Source organism: Ochotona curzoniae, unplaced genomic scaffold (assembly GCF_017591425.1).
Source record: "Ochotona curzoniae isolate NIBS_2020 unplaced genomic scaffold, NIBS_Ocur_1.0 contig_4148, whole genome shotgun sequence".
Classification (NCBI taxonomy): domain Eukaryota; kingdom Metazoa; phylum Chordata; class Mammalia; order Lagomorpha; family Ochotonidae; genus Ochotona; species Ochotona curzoniae.
In genome coordinates, this window is record NW_024466146.1 from 1143077 (window position 1) to 1167060 (window position 23984).

Here is a 23984-nt window from a genome sequence, read left to right on the forward strand (position 1 = left end):
CTGTATATCTGACTTTCCAATAAATAAATAAATCTTAAAAAAAAATATTCTCTGAAGTGCGATCTGTGGCCAATTTTGGATCAAATTCTGTATGTTAAAAATCAGTCAAGGATCAGAAAGGAAAGGAAGTAGTATTTGCATGCTTCTTGTACTGGGGGCATGCTTCTAAATCAGACTATTTCTGTTTAATGAATGAGCACACTTAGGCAACTAGAATTAGGTAATTTATTCCAGTGAAGATCTAAATGTAGGATTTTCATTTATATCTGTCTAATTTTGAGGCTTATGTTTTTAAATCTTGTCGACAGTGTTGTGTAATATAATTTAGCCAATATCAGATACCTCTTATGAATAAGTATTATACTAGTTCAGAAAGAAAGGTGTTTGAGAGAATACCTAATTAGACTTGTTACAATCTAGAAGTTAATGCTTTTTTTGCACTCATGACTTCTGGTAGAAGCATAGAAAATAAGTGGTCTGGGCTGGTGTTCTTACAGAGGATTAAGCTGTGTCTGTAGTGCTGGCATCCCATTTAGGGGCTGGCTCAAGTCCTGGCTGTCCCACTTTCAATGCAGCTCCCTAGTGATGAACCTGGGAAGACGGAAGATGGTCCTAGTACTTCAGTGCCTTACCCAGCTGGGAGACAGATGAGGTTCCTGGCTCCTGGATTCAGCCTGGCCAGCCTTGGCCATTGTGGCCATTTAATGAGCAGACTAGTACATGAAAGATCTCTCTCTTCTCTTTTTTTCCCTCTCTTTCTCTTTGCTCCCCTCTCTGTTTTCTACCCTCCCTTTCTTCTCTCCTTTCTCTAACTCTAACCTTCACATAAATGAATACATCTAAAAAGAAAAATTAATACAATGATCTGGAAAAATTGGTATAATTGATTGGAAAATGGTATTTTAGATGGAAATATTTTAAGCCTCTTAAGTTTACTTCCTGATTTGGTAAACATAAATATTATCGTATTACTTAGTAAGAAATTTCAAAACATCTTAAAAAGACAGTAGTGGTAATTATAGAATAAGCTGCAATCTTTAAAAAACACATTTTTGGACCTGGCATGGTAGCCCAGTGGATAAAGTCTTCACCTTGCCTGCACCGGGATCCCATAGGGGTGCAGGTTTGTGTCCTGGCTGCCCCACCTCCCATCTAGCTGTCTGCTTGTGGCCTGGGAAAGCAGTTGAGGATGGCCCCAAAGCCTTGGGACCCTATAGCCATGTCGGAGACCTGGAGGAAGCTCTAGGCTCCTGGCTTCTGATCAGCTCAGCTCCAGCTGTTGCGGCCACTTGGGGAGTGAATCAGAGGACAGAACATCTTCTTCTCTCTCTCCTCCTCTCTCTGTCTATCAAAAAATATATATATATATCACTTGGGCAGAATTCTTGCAGTGTGTGCCACATCATATAAATATGTGCCACATGTATAAATCTTTAAAAAAACGTATTTCCTCTAGATCAGTCATGCAGTGAGTGTGGTGGGTATATATACATCATACAGGTTTTTCAGTCCCATGTAGTGTGGAAATTGTGCATTTGTTTATTGTTACAAGTGCAGTTAAAGACTAGCTTTGTAAATTAAAGTAGGAATAAATTTGCTTATTTTGAGGTGAGCCAGAAATGCTCCCCATCTCCAACTTTCCCAATTGTTTTCTGGAAGTTAACTTTTTGTTAGCTGAGTCAAACTTGAATTATAGAAAACTGTCCTCAGAGATATTTTGGTCAAAATAGAGCACAATTAAGAAAAAATATGCCTCATGTTTTAAATAAAGTTTTTAGGCATGTTATTTCCTTGAATCATCCTGAAAAAATGCTGGGTGACTATTACCTTCCCTTTTGCTCTTTGAAATCCTTAGCCTTGAGCGCTGGATTGAGTCAGAAATGAAAAAGTGGTGAAGTACCAGCTTGCTTTATCCAGTTAACTGTATTCTTCCTTTTTAAGTTCAAGATGATATTTTTCTAGACTCTTGATTGCAAATGACAGTCCAATTTAAGCTAACTAAAATGACAGAATTGAGGAAGTCTGTATAAGACATGGACAAATGGAGCCACAGGGATACTTTCTTTTTTAATTTCAATTTTTAGTTTTAGTGATGTTTACACTGTTGATCAGGGTGGGAAGGAAAAGTGGGTGTGATCATTGTTCCCAATTTTTTCATTTCTTCTTCCTGTATCTGGGGGATATGGGAAGATGAGGGGAGAAGCCATACCCAGCCTCCTGACCACCCCATTATCCAGGGATGGGGAACGGCCACCTGGCATCAATCCAGGGTCCTGATGTGGTGCACACTGCAAGAGTTCTGCCCAAGTGTTTTGATAGTTCTGAAATGCTGTTGATCTTGCTGATCGAAGGATGAGGGAATCCTTCCAATGTCCATTGGTTGACATAGTTGACCTCAGAGTCTCCATTTGCCCCAATTTTTGCTGTCAGTGTTTGGCTGGGGTAGATGTCCGATTTGCTCTGTTCTCCCTCTTCCATGATACCAGATGTTCTCTGCAAGCTCTAATGGACTGCCATATTCTGTATGTGTATCCACTGCTTGGTCTCCTCTGCTGAGGACGTCAAGCCCTCTGGGAGGACCCAAGGACCTGAGCCAGGTGACACAGACCCTGTTAGATCCCCTTCCCCTGGTGCTCATGGGCCTGGCACCCACTGTGCAGGTGGACCTAAGGACCCGGGCGCTGCTGGACTCCACAGGGATGCTTTCAAGACACTTCCTCTCTCTCTCCCTCTCTCACTCAGATTTATTTTTATTGCAAAGTCAGATACACAGAGAGGAACATCTTCTGTCTACTCACTCACTCCCCAAGTGAGCACAATGGTCAGTGCTTGCGCTGATTCGAAGCCAGGATCCAGGAACTTCCTACAGGTCTCTCACGTGGGTGCAGGGTCCCAAGGATTTGGACCATTCTCAACTGCTTTCCCAGGCCACAAGCAGGGAGCTGGATGGGAAGTGGAGCTGCCGGGATTAGGACTGGCGCCCATATGGGATCCCGGCACGTTCAAGATGAGGACTTTAGCTGCTAGGCCACCATTCTGGGCCCAAGATACTTGCTCTTAATTACTTGATCTTTTATATGACTCTGTCAGCCTCATTCTGACCTTTTTATATATCAGGTGTTGAGTATGTTTCCAATGGTGGGAACTGTTTCACTGGCTGGGAAACAAGTGAGGCTTATTTTCTGCCCTCCAGGTATGTACTTTTTAGTGCAGGGATTTTGTCTACACAACAGGAAGTAGTGCTGGAGGCTAGTTCAGACTCCCATTTTTTCCCCCTTTTTTTTCCTTTTTTTAAAGACTTACTTATTTTTATTGGAAAGTCAGGTATACAGAGAGAGACAGAAAAGAAGACCTTCCATCCACTGATTCACTCCCCAAGTGGCTGCAACAACTGGAACTGAGCTGATTTGAAGCCAGGAGCCAGGTGCTTTCTCCAGGTCTCCCATATGGTTACAGGGTCCCAAGGCCTTGGCCTATCTTCCACTGCTTTCCCAGTTTACAAGAAGGGAGCTGGATGGGAGATGTGGCGCCAGTACACAAACTTGAACCCATATGGGATCCCAGTGTGGACAAAGTGAAGACTTTAGCCACTAGGCTATCATGGCGGGCCCTATTGACTCCCATTTTTCATCTACAAAACTCCAGAAATAGGAGGGCTTCTTCTGTACCAATTCCAGCCAGATACATTTTAGGGAGCGTCTTTTTTGGGTGGTGTGCCCGTTCCAGAATCAGTTACTGCCTGCAAAAGGCCAGAGTGTTTTACTAAGCCTGGTTGCATTATTCTTGTCTGAAACCTGTGTCATACTTTTCAGAGTTTATTATGAAGAGATTAGAGCAGCCAGCAAGCTGCTTAGTCAGTGAGTAACTTTTCATGGCTGTTTTGTTTAAGATTTATTTACTTTTATTACAAAATCAGATATACAGAGAGGAGGAGAGACAGAGAGGAAGGTCTTCCATCTGATGATTCACTCCCCAAGTGATCGCAATGGCTAGTGCTGTGCCAATCTGAAGCTGGTAACCAGGAACCTCTTCTGGGTCTCCCATGCGGTTGCAGGGTCCCAAAGCTTTGGGCCATCCTCAACTGCTTTTCCAGGCCACAAGCAGGGAGCTGGATGGGAAGTGGAGCTGCCGGGATTAGAACTGGCTCCCATATGGGATCCTGGTGCGTGGAAGGTGAGTTTAGCCACTAGGCCATGCCGCCGGGCCCTGTTTTGTTTTTTTTAGTGTTTATTTTCACCCGCTTAAAACACAGTGACAGAATGAGACATAGAGTTAGGGACAAACGTTGTCCACATCCTGGTTCATCCCCCAAGTGCCTCCAAGTCAGGGCTCTCCCAGGTGGCCTGGTGGCTGACGTGCTGTGGGTTACTGGGAGGTTGGATTGGGAGGCAGCACTCAGACTCAGTGAAGCCCATGTGAAATGCAGGTGTTTCACATGCCTCATTAACCCACTGCACCACAACACCTGCCCTAGTGATTGCCTTTTTTGAATTATGCTTGCTTTTATTTAAAGCTTCAGAGATACATTTTAAAAAGGAGATGACCGGAAACAGAACAGAAAGGGCAATAGGGTTGTAAAGGTAGGCTGAGGAATCTGTAGTGCTTTTCAAATGGCTAGGTCAAGATCACAGATTTAAGAAAAGTGTTAGTAGAAGAGGTAATGCATGTATTAATCACCTTGACTTGGTTATTCCATAGTGTATACCTATATGAAAAACACTGATGCACACCACATAGTTTTTGTCAGTTAAAAAAATGAAAATATACTTTGTAGCAGGGAAAAAATACCAGGTTTATTCAGTGTCTACTGTGGAATCATTTGCTATCTTTATGATGATCTCACTTTCCCTTTTAAAATATAAGTTCTCCAGTGGAAGGGACCGTCCGCATTTGTTCATTTCTGTATCTGTAGTAGCTGTTCAGTGGATGTTTAGTGAAAGAAATGTCGTGGAAGATAGTCACCCCTGGAGGATGAATAGAGAAGGTAGTTTCAGAATGTTTGTAATTTACCTCCCTGGACATACACGGCAGGTGGTTCTAAAGGTAAGTTTCTGATAGAGGGGAGAGAAAAAGTTGAAACAAATGGTGTGGATGTTAATAAACACAGAATGAAGAGTGTACTGAGCGCCCGGTGCGATAGCCTAATGGCTAAGATTCTCACCCTGAATGTGCCAGGATCTGATATGGGCACCAGTTCTAAAATCGGCTGCTCTACTTCCCATCCAGCTCCCTGCTTGTGGCCTAGGAGAGCAGTGGAAGACGGCCCCAAACATTGGGATTTTGCACCTGCGTGCAAGACCCGGAAAGAAATTCCTGGTTCCTGACTTCAGATCAGTGCAGCACCGGCCATTATAGCCCTTGGGGAGTGAATCATTGGACGAAGACCTTCCTTTCTTTCTCTCCTCCTTTCTGTACATTTGCCTTTCCAATAGAATAAATAAATCTTTTAAAAAAAAATGTATTGACTGATATTAAGATTCTAAAGTATCTTTTGAAATGAACAAATTCTGTTTACTTTTTGTTTTTCCTTTACTGGCAGTCTTTGAAGACTTATAGTAACATATTTACTATTGAAAGTAAATTTGTTTTAAAAAAACAGCTATTGGGCCCGGCGCAATAGCCTAGCAACTGAAGTCCTTGCTTTGCATGCGCTGGGATCCCATATGGGCGCTGGTTCTAATCCTGGAAGCCTCACTTCCCATCCAGCTCCCTGCCTGTGGCCTGGGAAAGCAGTCGAGGACGGCCCAAAGCCTTGGGACCTTGCACCTGTGTGGGAGACCCGGAAGAGGCTCTAGCCATTGCAGCCGCTTGAGCGAATCAACAGATTCACTTTCTCTCCTCCTCTCTGTATATCTGACTTTGCAATAAGAAGAAATAAAATTTTTTTTTAAAGTTATTATTTTGGAAGACTTATAAAGAGGGAGAGTCGTGGAGACAGAGACCTTCCATCTGCTGATTCATTTCCACAATGGCCAGTGCTGGGCCAAGCAGAAGCCACCACTTGAACTTCATTTGGGTTTCCACCATGGGTGACAGGGGCCCAAACACTTGGGCCATCTTCTGGCGCTTTTCTAGGTCATTATTATGGCGCTAGATTAGAAGTGGAGCAGCCAGGAACTTGTACTCACATGGAACACTGGCATCACAGGTGGCAGCTTTACCCTCTGTACCACAAAGTCAGGCAAGAAAAGAGCAGAAGCACAGAAAGGAGCAATTCCATACTTACGATCTGAGGGAGTACAAACTTTTTTTATTGGGCCCGGCGCGGTGGCGCAAGTGGTTAAAGGTCCTCGCCTTGCATGCCTGGGATCCCATATGAGCGCCGGTTCTAATCCCAGCAGCCCCGCTTCCCTTCCAGCTCCCTGCTTGTGGCCTGGGAAAGCAGTCGAGGACGGCCCAAAGCTTTGGGAACCTGCACCCGCGTGGGAGACCCGGAAGAGTCTCCTGGCTTCGGATCGGCATAGTATCGACCCGTTGCGCTCACTTGGGGAGTGAATCATCGGATGGAAGATCTTCCTCTCTGTCTCTCCTCTCTATATCCGCCTTTCCAATAAAAAAAAATAATAAAAATAAATCTTTAAAAAAAATAAAAACCTTTTTTAATTAAGATTGCAGTTTTTTGAAAAGCAGATTTACAAAAAGAAAGAGAAGGTCCTTCATCTGCTGGCTCACTTCGCAAATGGCTGTAGCAGCCAGAGCTGAGCTGACTGAAGTCTGGGAGCCAGCAGTTTCTCCAGGTTTCTCATGTGAGTGCAGGGTCCCAAGGACTTGGGCCATCCCCTACTGCTTCCCTAGGTCATAAGCAGATTGGAGGTGGAGCAACTGACACACAATCCGGTGCCTGTATTTGATGCTGGCACCACAGGGTGGAGGATCAGTCTGTTGAGCCATAACACTTGCTCCTGAACTTTGTTTTTAGTTGGTTAATGTGTATGTTCAATTTTTCATCAAGAAGCATTTTTGGGCCCGGCGTAGTGACCTAGTGGCTAAAGTCCTCGCCTTGAACGCACCAGGATCCCATATGGGTGCCGGTTCTAATCCCAGTAGCTCCACTTCCTATCCAGCTCCCTGTCTGTGACCTGGGAAAGCAGTTGAGGACGGCCCAGAGCCCTGTGTGGGAGACCCAGAAGAGGTTCCTGGCTCTTGGTTTCATATCGGCATAGCACTGGCCGCTGTGCTCACTTGGGGAGTGAATGATTGGACAGAGGATCTTCCTCTCTCCCCTCCTCCTCTCTGTATATCTGCCTTCGCAATAATGATTAAAGAAAAGCATTTTTTCCTAGGTTACTTTTTACTGGGAAAAAAGTGCCTGCTCCAGAGTGATGAATTAAAAAGCTAGTCATGCCTTCTTCCCTGGTTCTATCTTACAGCGTTTCTTTGATGTTTTCCCTTTTATAAAGAACCTTCTTAGACAGATTGTATCTAACACTTAACTTTGTATTCATGTTTAAGATTACCCAGGCTGGTTTCTGCATGATGACTTGGCTTTATTGAAATAGCTCTTGAAAGGACATGTTGTGTTCTTAACATGGTAGGTGTTTGATGTTTTCTGTTTAAACTTCTCAGCAATCCAGTGAGACAGCGTTTTTTTGTGATTTTCTTTTTAGGTCCCGGAAGTATTCTTGTTTCCTAGGGGTCTATTCAGTTACTTATCTTAAGCTTGAGTAACTACACACTGTGACTTTAACTTGTATATGTATAATAATTCTGAATCTGTCCTTTTGGCATAAAACCCTGGACACACTCTGGTACACATACTAATTGTATAACACTGCCCAATACACTTCAGTTTGATATCCTGCAACTATATAAAATTGTGGGCTTGAAATTGAACTGATTATCTCCTAATTGCCTTAACAGACATATATATGCTAAATACTGTTTACAGTGTCTGGGCTTTGTGTGTATATGTTTCCATTTAATCCTCATATAACCCCACTTATGTTACATACGTTGTGAAAGGAATTCACAACAACTATGGAATTTAAGCAGGTGACAGTATTACTGATGGAGTTCTATTTGAACCAGGTCTGGAGGTTTCAAATTACACACTCTTGTTAACTTTGCCGCACCTCTGTTCCTTCTCCCTTCAGCATGATCACAGCACGTATAGACACCGCTAAAAAGAACCCCAATACTGTGGACCTGTGAGTTGCTCTGAAATAGTTCCTGTTCTTAGTTCTGGTTGCATTGCTGACTTGGCTTATTGCAATAGGCATTTGACAGATCTTCCTGACTCTCTTCTCCATTTATACCTCTTCTGAATACAGCTCTGATTGTCATTTTGTTCTTTGGGTCATTTGCAAATAGAAACTGTCAGAGACGAACATGCTACTTAGATTAGTTTTATTGGGAGTTTATGCTTGAACACAAGAAGAGACCCTGTGGGCAGAGGTCCTACTGACGGACTCCCTGGCAGGAACTAAACAGGTGCTCGGATGGGATTGGGCAAGCATAGCAGTTCTTTTCAGCATATGGCACTGTGATTTATACCCAGCCGGGAGTTCTGGCTCTGCTCCCTCAGCACATGACATTTCAGTGTGAACTTGGCTAGGTGTTCTGTGTGGTGCTCTTGACATTTTACACACAACACAGTCAAAATTGTGGTGTCCATATTGCCACCTTGGGAGGATCATCCAAGGATTACTTAGGGCTGTTCTGGGTGTGTGTTGGACCTCCCTAACAGGATAATGGAAGGTCTTCTGTGGTTTGGATCCTGAGACTCCTTGCTCTTGATTGATTTGGAGCTGGAGTTTGGACTTGGAGTTGGATGGCTGGGTCAGGAGGAGCTTGATTTAGTTTCTCTCTTGTCCCTTACTGCCTTCAAAATTCTTGCCATAGCATCAACAACCCCCTCTGGCCACGCCATGATCGTTTTGTGTAGTTCTTTTTGTTTCAGGCATTATAAAGATACATGCAGTTTCTAGAGTCCTATTTTACCATTTGTTTTAAAGTTTTGTGTTTGAGAGAGTAAGAACTCTTCTGCTCATTTGGTCCCCCAGTGCTCAGAAAGGCTAGACCTGAGTGGGGAGCTGGGAACTCAAATCAGGTTTCCCACATGGGAAGCCTTTCCCCCAGGATTCTCCTCAACTTTACATGATCAGGATGCTTGAGTCAGGAGTTGCACCCAAGGTATTGAACTCAGGTACCTCTATATGGAATGTAGGCACCTCAGTTGGTATCTTAATGGTGGGCTAAATAAATGGCTGCTCCAGCATGCCCTTTTTTGTTCCATCAGGGTTAGATTGCCATTTTTAAGAGTTAAGTCATCTGTGTCCTTGAGGCTCTGTTGAGTATTTCCTCAGCTTTAGGTTGCCCCCTCATTTGTGATATTCAGTGCTTTGATTGTACCTCTTTTGGTGGGCAGCTTTTGTGATGGCTCCCAATAGGTCCTACTTCTCAGTGTTTATACCCTTGTGTAGTACCTTCTTTTTTGTGACCAGAATCTAGTGATTCAGTTCTTTTTTTTTTTTTTTAAGATTTTTAAACTTTTTTATTGGAAAGGCAGATTTACAGAGAGAAGGATAGACAGAGAGATCTACCCAAGTGGCTGCAATGGCCAGAGCTGAGCCATTCCAAAGCCAGAAGCCTATTCCAGGTCTTCCCACACAGGAGCAGGGTCCCAAGGTCTTGGGCCATCCTCCACTGCATTCCCAGGCCACAAGCAGGGAGCTGGATGAGAAATGGAGCAGCCGGGATACGAACCAACACCAAATGTGGGATCCTGGTGTGTGCAAGGTGAGGATCTAGCCACTAGGCTGTCACGCCAGGCTGTAGTGATTCAATTCTAATTTTTAAAATGTAGCAAAATTTGATTAGATGTCACTTTTGAGGTTACCAACATTATTTGTATTTTGCTATCCCTTTCTCTTGCTTGTTCCCAGGTTCCCACTCTGTGGGTCAACATAACAACTTGCTTTTCCTACTCCTGTTGTTAGGGATAGTGTCTGGCCAAAAACAGAAAGAACTGGAAGTGTCCTCACAGCCTTGTAAGTGAGCTTGGAAGCAGATCTTCTTTCACTTAAATCGTTAACGGTGGTTCAGCTTATGCCTTGATTGTGTCCTTGTGTTGAACCTGAGTCAAAGACAGCCAGTTCAATGACATGGTGTTCCTGATTCCCCGCCTCCTCCAACAGATCTATGAGGTAATAAGTACATGTGTTTTAAGTGACTAAATTTTGATGTAACTTCATGCAGTAATAGCTAACACAGACTTTGTATCCAAAAGGGAGGTGCTACCATAACAAGTATGTAGAAATATGAGAATAGCCCAGGAGCATGTGGAAACTGGGAGAAGTTTATCAGTCGTAAAACCTCTTTGAGGTACCTGCCTCATGGTATAGCTGGTTGAACTGTTGCTTGTAATACCATATAATGCTGTGCAGTTTGAGCCCTGGCTCAAACTTCTAATCCAGCTCCCTGCTGCTGTTCTTGGTAAAACAACAGGAAATACCCAATTGCTTGGGCCCTGTAGCCACGTGGAAGACCCTCAGATGAAGCTTTCCAATAAAATAATAATGTATTTTTAAAATTATTAATGTGCCCTGTGTTTGCTCCTCTTTTCTTAGCTTTCTAAGCTAATTTTTATTGTGAAATTTCTTTAAAGATTTATTTATTTATTGGAAAGTCAGATGTACAGAGAGGAGGAGAGACAGAGAGGAAGATCTTCTGTCTGATGATTCATTCCCTGAGTGAGCGCAACGGCCGGTACTGTGCCGATCTGAAGCCAGGATCCAGGAACTTCTTCCAGGTCTCCCACGCGGGTGCAGAGTCCCAAAGCTTTGGGCTGTCCTCGACTGCTTTCCCAGGCCACAAGCAGGTTGCTGGATGGGAAGTGGAGCTGCTGGGATTAGAACCAGCGCCCATATGGGATCCTGGCATGTTCAAGGTGAAGACTTTAGCCACTAGTCCACCATGCCGGGCCCCCCCAAATTAATTTTTATTTGAAAGGCCAGTTAATAAAGAGAAGGTCAGAATTCTTCCATCACTGATTCACATCCCAATTGCTTGCAATGGCCAGAGCTGAGTCCATCCAAAGCCAGAAGCTTCTTTTGGGTTTCTCTCATGGGTGCAGGGTCCCAAGGACTTGAACCATGCTTTGCTGCCTTCTCAGGCCGTAAGCAGGAAGCTGGAACAGAAGTGGAGCAACCAGGACGTGAAGCATTGCCCATATGGAATGCAAATTGAGGATTAGCTTGTTAAACCTCCACACTAGCCCCAGTCAGATTCTAGTTTTAAGAAGAGATTTATACTCATGCCTTTGTTGAATTATGTGACAGGTAACTTAACTTTCCTAAGCCTCACCTTTTTCATCTGGAGTTGGGATGTTGGGATGCCTGTTTTCAAGTCCCAGCTCCAGTTCAGTTCCAGCTTCCTGCTGGCATGTACTGTGGGCTGCATATAGTATAGTATGTACTGGGTGATAACTAAAACATGTCGAGGGCTCCAGTTTGAATTCTGGCCTCCTGGCTTTGTGAGCACTTGGGGAGTGAATTAGCAGATGGAAGGTATCTTCCCCTTTTTTCTTCACTACCTTTTAAATAAAATGAGAATAAGTAAGCTCTGAAAAAAAGTTGTTCTAAGGTTTAAATGAAGTACTGCATTTAAAAGAATTAGCATTATTGGGCCCGGCGCGGTGGCGCAAGTGGTTAAAGGTCCTCGCCTCGCACGCCTGGGATCCCATATGGGCACCGGTTCTAATCCCGGTAGCCCCGCTTCCCTTCCAGCTCCCTGCCTGTGGCCTGGGAAGGCAGTCGAGGACGGCCCAAAGCTTTGGGACCCTGCACCCGCGTGGGAGACCCGAAAGAGTCTCCTGGCTTCGGATCGGCATAGTATCAGCCCGTTGCGCTCACTTGGGGAGTGAATCATCGGACGGAAGATCTTCCTCTCTGTCTCTCCTCTCTGTATATCTGCCTTTTCAATGAAAAAATAATAAAAATAAATCTTTTAAAAAAAAAGAATTAGCATTATTCCTAAGGAGTATTAATTGCTTAGTGAGTGTTAGCTATATTTAGCTATTTCATTTTTCTCTTCATTGTTTATATAGCCCTTGGTGCTTAGAAAATTGTTCCATGAATAAGTTAACTTGAGAAAGATTTGTTGATAACTTTGGATGATACATCAAGAATTGGTTGGATTTAAAATATGACTACTTGATTGCTCAGACTTCTCTTTTTGGCCAGGGTAGAGAAATAGTCCCTTCTACAGTAAACAATGAAAAGATTGGACAACAATGGACCAGACAGCCACTTTTGGATGTTGAACCAGTAGTATGGGAATGTAACTTCTGAGAAAGGGGAACTAAAGTAAGATGACCTCTAATTGTTCTGGATTTCTGCCAGAAATCACATTTCAGAGCACAGTGCTAGCAGGAACAATCTCAGGGCACGATGTTGAGTTGTTGTTTAGGGAGATTGCAGTGGCTGCAATGAACTGTTCATTTTGAGAGCAGAAATCTGTTCACTAGAAGCACTTTAGGAATCTGCATGGAGCTGCCCTTTTTAAGGAGTGGTTAGAGCGTGCATGTGTACTGTGAAACTCTGTGAGGCCGGACAGGATGGATGTCTGAGGAGTTCTAAGTCGAGTAGTTCGCAGAGCTTACCAGAGTAATAAATGTTTCGACTACCCAGGATATGCAGTAGACATTGCAGAAACACCGAGTGGCTCAGTAGAAGCATCAAATCAGGCTAAACTAAGGATCATCTTCAAATTGTCTTAAAAAAAAAAAAACTAAAACAGTTTTTCGAGATTAGGCTGGTCCACAGGTTATTTAATTCACTTTTGAAATAAAGTCCGACAACCTTTAAAGGAAGATTTTTAAATAATCCAAGTGTTGAAAAACTTAACAGTGTCCAAAATCCAATAAAAAATTACTAGAAGCAGAAAATTGTAAAGTATAGTGAGAAGAAAGTAACGCAAAGGTCACAGGCCAAGAAAATAATTGAGATATTAAAATCAGGGAAAAAACCCCCGAACTTTAAAGTAGTTCTTTAAGTACTCAGATTGTTTACATATTTAAAGGAAAATGAGAATGTGATGAGAAGAGAAAGGAAATGTATTAAGAGCTAACTAGAATTTCTAAAAAGTGTAATATTAAAAAATTTTCTGTAGGATTTATACCAGGTAATAACATCTTCTTACCTGTTGGGAAAATATCAGTAAACTTGAAGATATAGCAATACAAATTACCTGAAAATTAAACATGGAATGACTGAAAAAAAAAATTAATGCCACTGGGATCTACAGAATTATATGGGTATCGTATTCCCAAAGGAAGGAAAGAAGACTGAAAAAAAAAAAAGCTTGAGGACAACAATGACTGCACATTTTTCCAGCTTTATAAAACTACTGATTCAGTAAGTTTAATTCCAAGCAGAATAAACACAAAAACAGTTTAAAACAGGTATAAAAAATGATACTTGAATCCAGTGCAATAACCTAGTGGCTAAATTCTCACCTTGTACATGCCAGGATCCCATGTGGGCACTAGTTCATATCCTGGCTGCTCCACTTCCCATCCAGCTCCCTGCTTGTGGCGTGGGAAAGCAGTTGAGGACGGCCCAAAGTCATGGGACCCTGCACCCACAAGGGAGACTTGGAAGAAGCTCCTGGATCCTGACTTTGGGTTGGCTTAGCTCTGGCCATTGTTGTCATTCGGAGAATGAATCAGCAGATGGAAGACCTGTCTCTCCTTTTGCATGTAAAATCTATCTTTCCAATAAGAATAAATCTTAAAAAAAAATGGGAGGTGTGTGTGAAGAGATAGCTTGTATCCACCATTGAAAAATACTGGTCAATATGGGGCTGAATTGTGATGCCTATCCACTAGTGGATGGGGCCACTCTCAACACTGACATCCAATAGGGATTTGAGTTTGGCCACTGAGCTTCTGACCCAGCTGTCTGCTAGTGTGCCTGGGAAAGGATGTGGAGAATGGCCCATGTGCTTGGGCTGCTGCACCCACCTGGGAGGTGCAGGCTTTGGCCTGGCCTAGGCCTAGCTCTTGTGAGCAGTTAGGAAGTGAAACAGCAGATGGATGATGTCTCTCACTCTAACTCTGCCCTTCAAACGAATAAATATATCTTTAAAAAGAAGTCCTTGACATGCTCCCTTTTCTTCCTTTCAACACTAAGTGATGTATGCCTCTTGGGACATTATTCTTCTGGAATTGTGTATGTAAGCGCAGACAGATTTCTCCAAATAAATATGCATCAGAGTGTTATCTTTGAATAGTGGCTTATTGGGAATTTTTTGTCCTATTATGTTTCTTCATATTGAATATCATTTTTATCCGTGAAAAAGTTTTTTCCTTCTGAATTCATGAATATGTCTAATTTTTCTCTCTCCAGTTTGCTGGTTTTATGGATAATAGAAAATAAAGCCTTGCAGCCAGTACCTAATCAAGTTCTACAAATGCTTCTGACACTTTGATAGCAATGTTTGGAGAACCTCTGTAATGTAACACCTGGGGCCATGGTTTGGACGCTGTGGTAGTGCTGCTCAAGTTACCTGGGAACCAGTTGAACTGGTACTGTTGGCTGGAGAGCTCTGTGTTCCAGAGCCCAAGGCATTGACTCAAGTTCCCAGGGCCACACCCTGCTGTACATAGTTAGCCTAGCCTCTCTACAGAATTGGTTTTTGAACAAGTAAATTGTAACTGTTGTTTTACTTAGAATTAATTTTTAAAATCTATCAGACACAGCTATCCTTGTTGATAGAAGACACATTCAAAATCATTTTCTGTATCTCCTGTCATTCTCCTCAGTTGAATATAAATGATCTTAGTTAACCAAGAAAATTAATTTTTTTTTGTCACTGGCCATTTAAGACATACCTCCTATATTTCAGGTGTTGTCTTAATCAATGGGATGGGGGAAAATAAAATTACCAGTGTATAAAATTGCCCTGTAACAGAGTGTAGAAGCAGCCAAGGGACTATTGCCAACATAGTAAGCCAGGCTGCAGCAGCAGCAGCACACAGGAGGGCTTTTAAAAAAATATTTGCTTATTTATTTTTATTGGAAAGGTAAATATACAGAGAGGAGGAGAGACAGAAAGATCTTCCATCCGATGATTCACTCCCCAAGTGAGCACAATAGCCGGAGCTGAGCCAATCTGAAGCCAGGAGCCTCTTCCAGGTCTCCCATGCGGGTGCAGGGTCCCAAGGTTTTGGGCAGTCTTCGACAGCATTTCCAGGCCACCCGCAGGGAGCTGGATGGGAAGCAGGGCCGTCGGGATTAGAACCAGTGGCCATATGGGATCCCAGGTGTTCAAGATGAGGACTTTAACCACTATGCAATTGCGCCGGACCCCAGGAGGGCTTTTGACCCAAATGTTAATGAGTTTCTCGGGCTTGGGGAGGTTTTTCTGCAGGATGCGATAATATCTGAACCGAATTTTGAGAGTTTAAGCATTAATTATCCAAATCAAAGAGATTTAGACGGAGACAAAGGACCTCGGAGGGATACAAGGGCAGGGCACATACTGTTAGGAACTGAAGGTAATTTAGGCAGAGAGGTGACTTGGAAAGCCAGATCATGAAGGATCTTGTCAGCTGTTGTCTTTCCCTAGGCTTCATTGTAAATGTAGCCTTTGTTCACTTGGGCTGGGAAACTTTGAGTCATCTTTGCTTCTTCAAGGTTCCCTTCCCTCCTATAGTTTCCCTCACAATTAGACACCAAATTCTGTCAGTTTGAAAATTTTAGATTGAAGTGGAATGATGCCACATTCGGTGTAGACTGTAGGTTCTTTTGGCAGGCTGTGACTTTTTGTTTCTAGGACTTAGCACTGGTTTACAAACCTTGGTAATGTATAAGTAGGTTACCAGAAGGAAGTTCAAAAGAAAAAGTATTCAGTATTTTTTTTAAAGATTTATTTATTTTTATTATAAAGTGAGATATACAGAGAGGAGGAGAGAGAGAGGAAGATCTTCTGTCCGATGATTCACTCCCCAAGTGAGCGCAATTGCCAATGCTGTGCAGATCCAAAGCCAGGATCCCCGAGCTTCCTCCAGGTCTCCTATTTGGGTGCAGGATCCCAAAGCATTGGGCCGTCCTCAACTGCTTTCCCAGGCCACAAACAGGAAGCTGGATGGGAAGTGGAGTTGCTGGGATTAGAATCGGCACCCATATGGGCCCCCGGCATGTTCAAGGCGAGGACTTTAGCCACTAGGCCATGCCACCGGGCTCGAAAGTATTCAGTATTTTTACAAGAGACCATGTTGACCATATGTAACACTCTTGAATTTCCATTTAAGTTTGTAAATAATAATCTGATAATCAGGGGAAGTATGATTGAGAAGTTAAATTTTGGATAATTAAGTCTTCAAAATTTGGGGATAGTGTTGTGTGGCACAGGTCGGTTAAGCCTCTGCTCGCAATGCCAGCATATCCTGGCCTGATAAAGTGTCTGAGAAACAAACAGAAAATAGCTTACATAGTTGAGCCTCTGCCACTGACATTGGAGGCCCAGATGGAGTTCTGCATCTATTTGGGCCTTTTCGGGAGTGAACCAGTGGATGAAACATCTTTCTTGTCTTCTTGTTACTTTGCTTTTCAAATAAATAAATCTTTTTTTTTTTTTAAACAGTCCTTAACATTAGAGGTTTTATGAAGTTTTGTCTGAGTGCCCTGGCTGACAACTGAAGCAGCAACTGTTTGTATTTAGGAAAGGGAAGTGCAAGTACTGTATCAGAATTGCTTTTGGCAACTTGATTTTAGTTGAATAGTTTACCAAGTTATGTGTGTATTTTCCCTCCTTGCTGAGAACAGTCTTCTTGAGGTTCTTCCAGAAGGAATTAACGGGTTTTTTTTAGTTAAAGGAAAAATCATAAACATATATTTATTGCTTTTCACGTGGCCCAGTTAATATGGGCACATTTTTTTAAAACCTGTATGTGCTGCATTTTGTGTTCTGTTGAGTCACATTGCACTATAAAAGGAAAACTAGATGGAGAGATGATTAGTATGTATAACAAATAAGCATTATTTTGGTGAAATAGTTGTGCCGTTTTGAAAGCATATTGTGTCAGAGACCTATCTGAACAGCGGTACTAATTATCAGCTCCTCTGCTCTTGGAACTATTGTGTTGGTAGAATTGGATCTTTGGTTGTGTGGCTCACATAGCTACAACTCGACCTTTATGCTTGCAACTTTGCAATACTCTTAGAAGACAATAACATAATACAATTAGAAAAGAAATATCAAAAGTGTTCATATGCATATATGAAAACCAAGGTATTTGCCGTCAAATGGACAACAGTGGTTGTAGTGCAGTACATTTGTTTTATATTTTAAAGCCTCTGTCAGAATTAAGTGTAAAGTAGCTGGTCTCATCCCTGGGGGTTCCCTGCCCTACTCCTCAAAAGAGAAACCATTCTTCCACCACAGAAAGCATGACATAAAGGCATACTATGTAAAATGTAGGAGTCAGCAGACTTCCTGGATAATAAAATTTAGATTTTGTAGGCCAAAAACCAAAACAAAGATACTATATGACATAGGAAACAATTTTCATACTTTTAATTGGTGAAATTTTAAAATATAACTTTGAACCTTTTTGTGTGTGTGATGCAGTTCTAATGAGAAGAGAAAAGCCTTTTGCTGGGGCCAGTGTTGTCTGTAATGCCAGTGTCCCGTGAGGGTGCCACTTATGATCCAGTTCCCTGTAATGGCCTGGGAAAGAAGTGGAAGATGGCCCAGGTGCTTGGGCCCCTGCACCCACGTGGGGAGACCCAGGAAAAGTTCTTGATTACTGGCTTTAGCCTGCACCAGCCCTGGTGGTTTTGGCCGTTTGGGGGTTGAACCAGCAGTTGAACCAGCAGATGAAAACTCCTTTTCTTTCTCTGTCCCTATTTAACTCTGCTTTTCAAATAAAATACATAAATCTTTAAAAAATTTTAGCCTAATTTTGGTTTAATGTCATTATCAAATCAATTGCAAAGATTCATCAGTTATACTGATTTGTAATGAGAGTTTTACATATTATCTTTGAATGTGACTTGCACTCACGTGAGTTATATGTGGCATAACTGTCAGTATTATTTGTAGCATGCTGAGCAGCTGTGTGAAACTGTGAAACAACCAGAAAAGGTGGTCTCTGTTGCATTTGCTTAATTCTGTTTTTATAACACAAAGCTGTCAAGGATAACACGTAATATTATATCTGTATTCCAATAGAATTTTATTGTGGACACTAAAATTTGACCTTAATGTACTTTTGTGTGTGTCACAATATAGATATATTTGTAAAAGATTTATTTGTTTGAAAGGCAGAGAGAGGGAGATCTTCCCTCAGCTGCATCACTCCCTAGATGGTTTTAACAGCTGGGAGAGGGCCAGGCCAAAGCCAGGAGCTCTATCTGAATCTCCCACATGGGTCCATTAGAGCATCTGATACTTAAACTGACATCCATATGGTATCCCAGTGTTGCAGGCAGCGGCCCTATTTACCATAATGCTGGCCCCACTAAGTGAGGGTTGGCCATGTGGTGTAGTGTGTTAAGCTTAAAGCTTGTTAGAGCTCCTTCGAGCTGTGGGTATGCATACATTTCTCACTTTTCTCCACTGTCATCCTTTAATACCATTTTCCCAAGAATATTTTGAATTACTCTTTCCATCTTTTGGGCTGGTTCTAAGTAACCATGGGGCAGTTGTGTTAGTTAGTTTTCTGTCGCTGTTGAAGGTTTCTGTTACTTTTAAAATGTTAATGCTGCTAATAGGAGGGAACTGAGTTGGAAATGGAGTGACTGGAACTCAAACCAGGTGCCTGTATGGGATGCTGGTACTGCAAGCAGAGGCTTCCTGCTATGCACTAGTGCAAGCCTTACAAACTATGCATTTTTAACGAGGATGCCAGAATGATTTTATTGTGCTGACTCATACCTTGAGAAATGTTATATGTTGGAGCCTGCTCTGAGATAAATACCTATGTCCTATTGAACTGAGAATGGAAAGTAGGACTTTGCTTCTCGCATGGGTAAAATTTTCGTAGGTGTAATGTGAGTGTGCACCAGATAGAGACCAACCAAATACAGTGGGAAGAACAGAGAAACATTTTAGTAGTACCACTAACTGGCTATGCCACAGCAGACAAATGACTTCTCCATGTTGCCATGTTGTTCACCCCTTGCCACCAACCCAAATCTGCAGTGCCCTGCTTTAGAAATGCAGTCTGTCTCAGAGAATGCACAGTTGTGAAGCCAGTGGCACACCAATATGAAGAGGTTTGATGATTAGGAGCTAAGCTCTGAAGTTGCATTGAATGTAAACAGTGTGCCTCTGATGTGATTACATATAACATCAAACACATTCTCTCCTCTTTTTCTCTCTTATCATTGGCTCCTCTTTCCATGAGCTTTTCTATCTCTTCAGGTGTGTTCTGTAAGGTCATTTCTGTCCACTTCTCAAGATTCGACCTCTCTTCCTTGCTTCAGTGTTTCTCACAACACACAGCGCCTTTAATAATAGAGTTACCATGATTAAGGACATTTGAAAGATCGGAAAACAACTGAAAAGTTCCTGAGACTGGAGAGCATTAGGGTAAAGTTGACCAAGAGTGATTGGAAGCTGAGTTTTGGTGTAGGTTCACGGTGTTTTCAGAGCTAGTGTCAAAGCCAAATCCTTCCTAGAGTCGTGAGGTTCTTAGTCTTTGCTGTGGTCATCCTCTGCAATTAACCTGCTGTTACTAGTATTTTCATTTTCTGTTTTTAGGAGAGTCAGGGGCTTTTTTTTTTTTTTGAAAGGCAGGTTCCTCCACAGATTTTTCAATTTGCTGGTCAACTTCCCAAGTGGTCACAATGACTGGAGCTGTGCTGATCTGAAATCAGGAGCCAGGAGCTTCTTCCAAATCTTCCACATGGCCTTAGACTGTCCTCTGGTGCATTCTCAGGCCAAAAGCAGGGAGCAGGATTGGAAGTGGAGTAGCAGGCATGAGCTGGTGCCCAAATGGGATGCTAGCACCACAGATAGAGGATCAGTGCATTGTTGCATCACTGTGCCATCCCCACTTTCATTTCTAAGTTGTTACTATTGTCACTTTCGTATTCACTGTTTATTAGTACTTAATTATTGGTTTATTTATACCTGTCTTTGCTGCTCAGTTCTACTTCTTACACCTCACTCTTGCTTGGTTTAAATTAGTTTCCTTTTGTAGTACTTTTTTTTCTTTACAATTTATTTGAAAGGCAGAGCTACAGTGTGTGTGTGTACTCATCCACTGATTGATTTCCCACTTTGCTGCTGTGGCTGCAGTAGGGTGGGTGCGAAGCCAGGATTTTGTTCTGAGTCTTCCCACATGGACACAGGGGCCCAAGCATTTGGGCCATCTGCTGTTTTTCCATGCCGTTAGTAAGGAGCTGAATTGGAAGTGGAGCAGCCAGGTCTCAAACTAATGCTCATGTGTGATGTCATTGCCATACATGGTAGCTTTCTGTCCCACGTCACAGCACTGACCCCTGTGATACCTTCTTTGAAGTAACTTCTGTGGAATGTGTTTGCTTGATCAATCTTCTAGTCTTTATGAATGAAAGTTTACATTGAATGAAAGTGTTTGCTTGTTAAGATTTATTTATTTGAAAGAGTTTGAGGGAGAGCATAACCGAGCTTCCATACACTGGTTCATTCCATAAATGTCAGCAGTAGTTGGGACTGGGCCAGACTGGAGCCAGGAGCTTCATCTGCATCTCCAACATTGCTGTATCACCCATGTACTTGGGTCTTCTTCAGTTTCCTTCTCAGGCTCATTCACAGAGAGCTGGATTGATTGTGAGCAGCTGGGTCTTAAACAGGCACCCATAGGGGATCCCTATGTAGCAGGTGGTGGTTCACCCTGCTTGGGCACATTGCTTTGCTGGCCCCTACCCTCAGTCTTGAATAACAGTATAGAATTCTAGATTGATAGTTAAAATATCATTGCTACATGAAGCTCATCAGTGTGTTTTGTCCTTTATTATTACTGATGAGAATTAGTTTTTGGTCCTCTTCTGTAAGATTTTTGCACTTTATATTAAGAGTTCTACGTTTTCACCACGATGTGTCTATATTCTGTTTTGTTCTGAAGATTATTTTCTTTCATCAATTCTGGAAAATAATTTCTCTTTGAATATTTTTTTTCTTTCTTGGAATTACGCATATTATCAAAGATAGACACTGAGAGATCTGATGCCCACAAGAACTGGGGCTAGAGCAGGACAAAGCCAGCAACCTGGAGTTCACTCCACATCTCTCCTTAGCAGGCAGAAACCCAAGTGTTTGGGCCATAACTTGCTGTCTCCCAGTGTGCCGATTAGCAGGAAGCTGGAATTAGCTGTGGAGCTGGGATTCAATCCACACGTTCCAATAAGAGATGCTGGCAACCTAATCAGCATTTTAAGTGCTGAGCTAAAGGCCTGCCCATAAAAATTAATAACATTTTTAATTTTCATTTTCTTCTCAATTGTGTCAATGGCTGTTTCTTTTTATTGCTTATTTTTTATATATTTAAGTTAGAAAGTTTAAACACGATTTAAAGTTTAGTTTCTACTCTATTTTCTTCCTAACCTACTTTTCTAAATAAATGCCTTTGTCTTAAATCCAGGTGACAAAACACGACCACCCTCGTCAAGCCCCTCCAGTATTATCCGGCGCACTTCCTCCCTGGATACACTTGCTGCTCCATACCTTGCTGGACACTGGCCTCGTGACAGTCACGTGCAAGTCACACCTTGCATGAGGGACAAAGCCACACAGGTAAGTCTGTTACAGTTCTGATCTGTGTTTTATCCTAAAACTGTTTCTCATGATATTTCTTCTACTCTGTGTTCAGATTTTTAGAGCATTGGTATACACTGGAATTTCCCGGGAAGTTATCCAAATGCGGATTCCGTGGATGACACAACAGATTTCCTCCTTCCTTTTTTCCTTTCTCCTTGCCTTACCCCTCCTCTCTCTTCCCTTTTCCTGCCGTCTGCTCTCAGTCTGCTTTTCTTTACAGCCTCCTCTTCTCTCCTGTCTTCCCCTTCCTGTTCTCTCCTCTCCCCCTTTTTTCTTTTCTACTTCCCCTTCCCTCTCCTTTCCATCCATCCATCCATCTATATCCATCTGTAAGTCAGTTACAGAGAGAGAGGGCAGGGGAGGATGAAGAGACAGATCGTTCATCCACTGGTTTCACTCCCTAGATGGCTGCAGTGGCCAGGGCTGGGCCAGACTGAAGACAGGATCTCCCATGTGTGTAGCATGGACCCGGGTGCTTGGACCATGTTCCATTAGGTTCCCAGGATGTTTGATGAAAAGTAATCAAGGTATAACGAACCAACACCTGTATGGGATGCTAGTATTGCAGGCTTTCCCACTATGCCACAACGCTGGCCTCATTACCTTAAGATATTCTAAAATAGATCTCAGCTGGAGAATGGGAATGTGCATTTTAAACTATTCCCAAAGTAGTTTTGATACATACAGAGATAATTTATGAGTCTGATTTTCCCCCGCTGTTCTCTATCAGTTTTAAACATCACAATGTACTTAACATCCAGAATTTTTTTGAAAGATTGTTATTTTTATTTGAAAGGCAGAATTACAGAGAAAGAGATTTTGCATCTGCTGAGTCACTCACCACATGGCTAAAATAGCTGGGTTTGAGCTAGTTTCCTATATTGTTATCAGACAACTGCTAATGATTGGAAATGGAGCAGCACGGTCTTGAACTGGCACCCATGTGAGATGCTGGAGCTACAGGCAGAGGCTTATAACCTGCTCTGCTGTGGCACCGGCCCCAACATGCAGAATTTGAACTTTAGATTTCTAATAATAAGGACTACTTACCATTCAACCTTACAGAAGTCTTGGGAGGTGGGGAGTATATTAAACTGCTAAGAGGTTCTATCAATATCCTGGAAAAGGATCCCAAGAAGCAAGATTTTATAATTTTAGCATTTTTTAATTAAACAATGTTTGAAATCATTCAGATCTCATTCCTGGTTTCACAGGCAAGGAAGCTGAGGTCTGCGTTAGTACTACCAGTGGAAGACAAATGTTAGCTTGTTGTAGTTTTTTTAAGAGTATTTGCCACAACAGTTGGAATGAATTATTAATATAATTGTGTTTTATACTAACTAGATAATGAACCCTATAAAAGAAATTGTGACTGGCTTGTCTGTTGTTGTGTTTCCATTTCAAGAGTTGGTACTATACCTGATGGAATAAGTGCTCAAGGAATATTTGCAAAGGAATAAATGAATATTTATTGTCTCTGTTGCTATTGAAGAATGAAAAGCACTTACAGATTTAGAAGATTCTTGATTGTTGGAAATCAGCTAGGGTGCTGCTTGGTTTATATTTCAAATGTACAAATCTATATATACAATGCCTACTTTTTTTTCCCCCCACCAAAGTAGAAACCTTTTATTTCCTTTTTTGAGAACTTTTGGAAATGTTCTTGGGCTGGTGGATTCTTAGCCCAGAAGGTTTTGAAAGAATGTCTTTATTTGGGGCTTAGTAAATACAGTTTAGGGTGGTTTTGAATTTTCATGTTGGTTTCCAAAATTCCAGGTGTTCTTGGTGATCTTAACTTATTTTTTGACTGATAGTCTTGAAACCAAGTCCTTCGGTTAAGACCAATGTGTGGGATTTGAGATTAATTTGTGGTCTATACTTCACTGGCAAATACTTAAATGTAAGTGTGTAGACTTATCAGAGATAATGGATCTTTCCTCAAAGTTCAACTTTTTAAACCAGAATTCTGCAAAACTGTTTAGTAATTCAAGCTCTGCAATTACTGAAAATCTGTAGTGTTGCTCTCCTTACTGTAAGAGTGTGGAAATGAATTTAATCTCTTTTTGTTTTCTGTTTAATCCACATGGCACTTTTAAATTTGTATGCAGTTTTTCCTTGAATATTTGTGCAATGCTCTTTAATTTTCCCCTGCAATTTCAGACTCAGTGGGCTCAGATCTTTGTCATGTTAAGAGGAATATACTATCATGCAATCCAGTGGGAGCCCTTTAAGCT

The 23984-nt window shown here is 42.1% G+C and overlaps 1 protein-coding gene across 1 annotated transcript in view; it reads left to right on the forward strand.

Annotated features, from left to right (window-relative positions):
* The window catches only part of FAM117B (family with sequence similarity 117 member B), an 87573-nt gene that overhangs the window by 23043 nt on the left and 40546 nt on the right, over positions 1 to 23984 (forward strand). The window contains exon 2 of the mRNA XM_040984456.1: positions 21575 to 21726. Within this exon, the coding sequence (XP_040840390.1) occupies positions 21575 to 21726 (152 nt within the window). The remainder of the gene's footprint in view (positions 1 to 21574; positions 21727 to 23984) is intronic.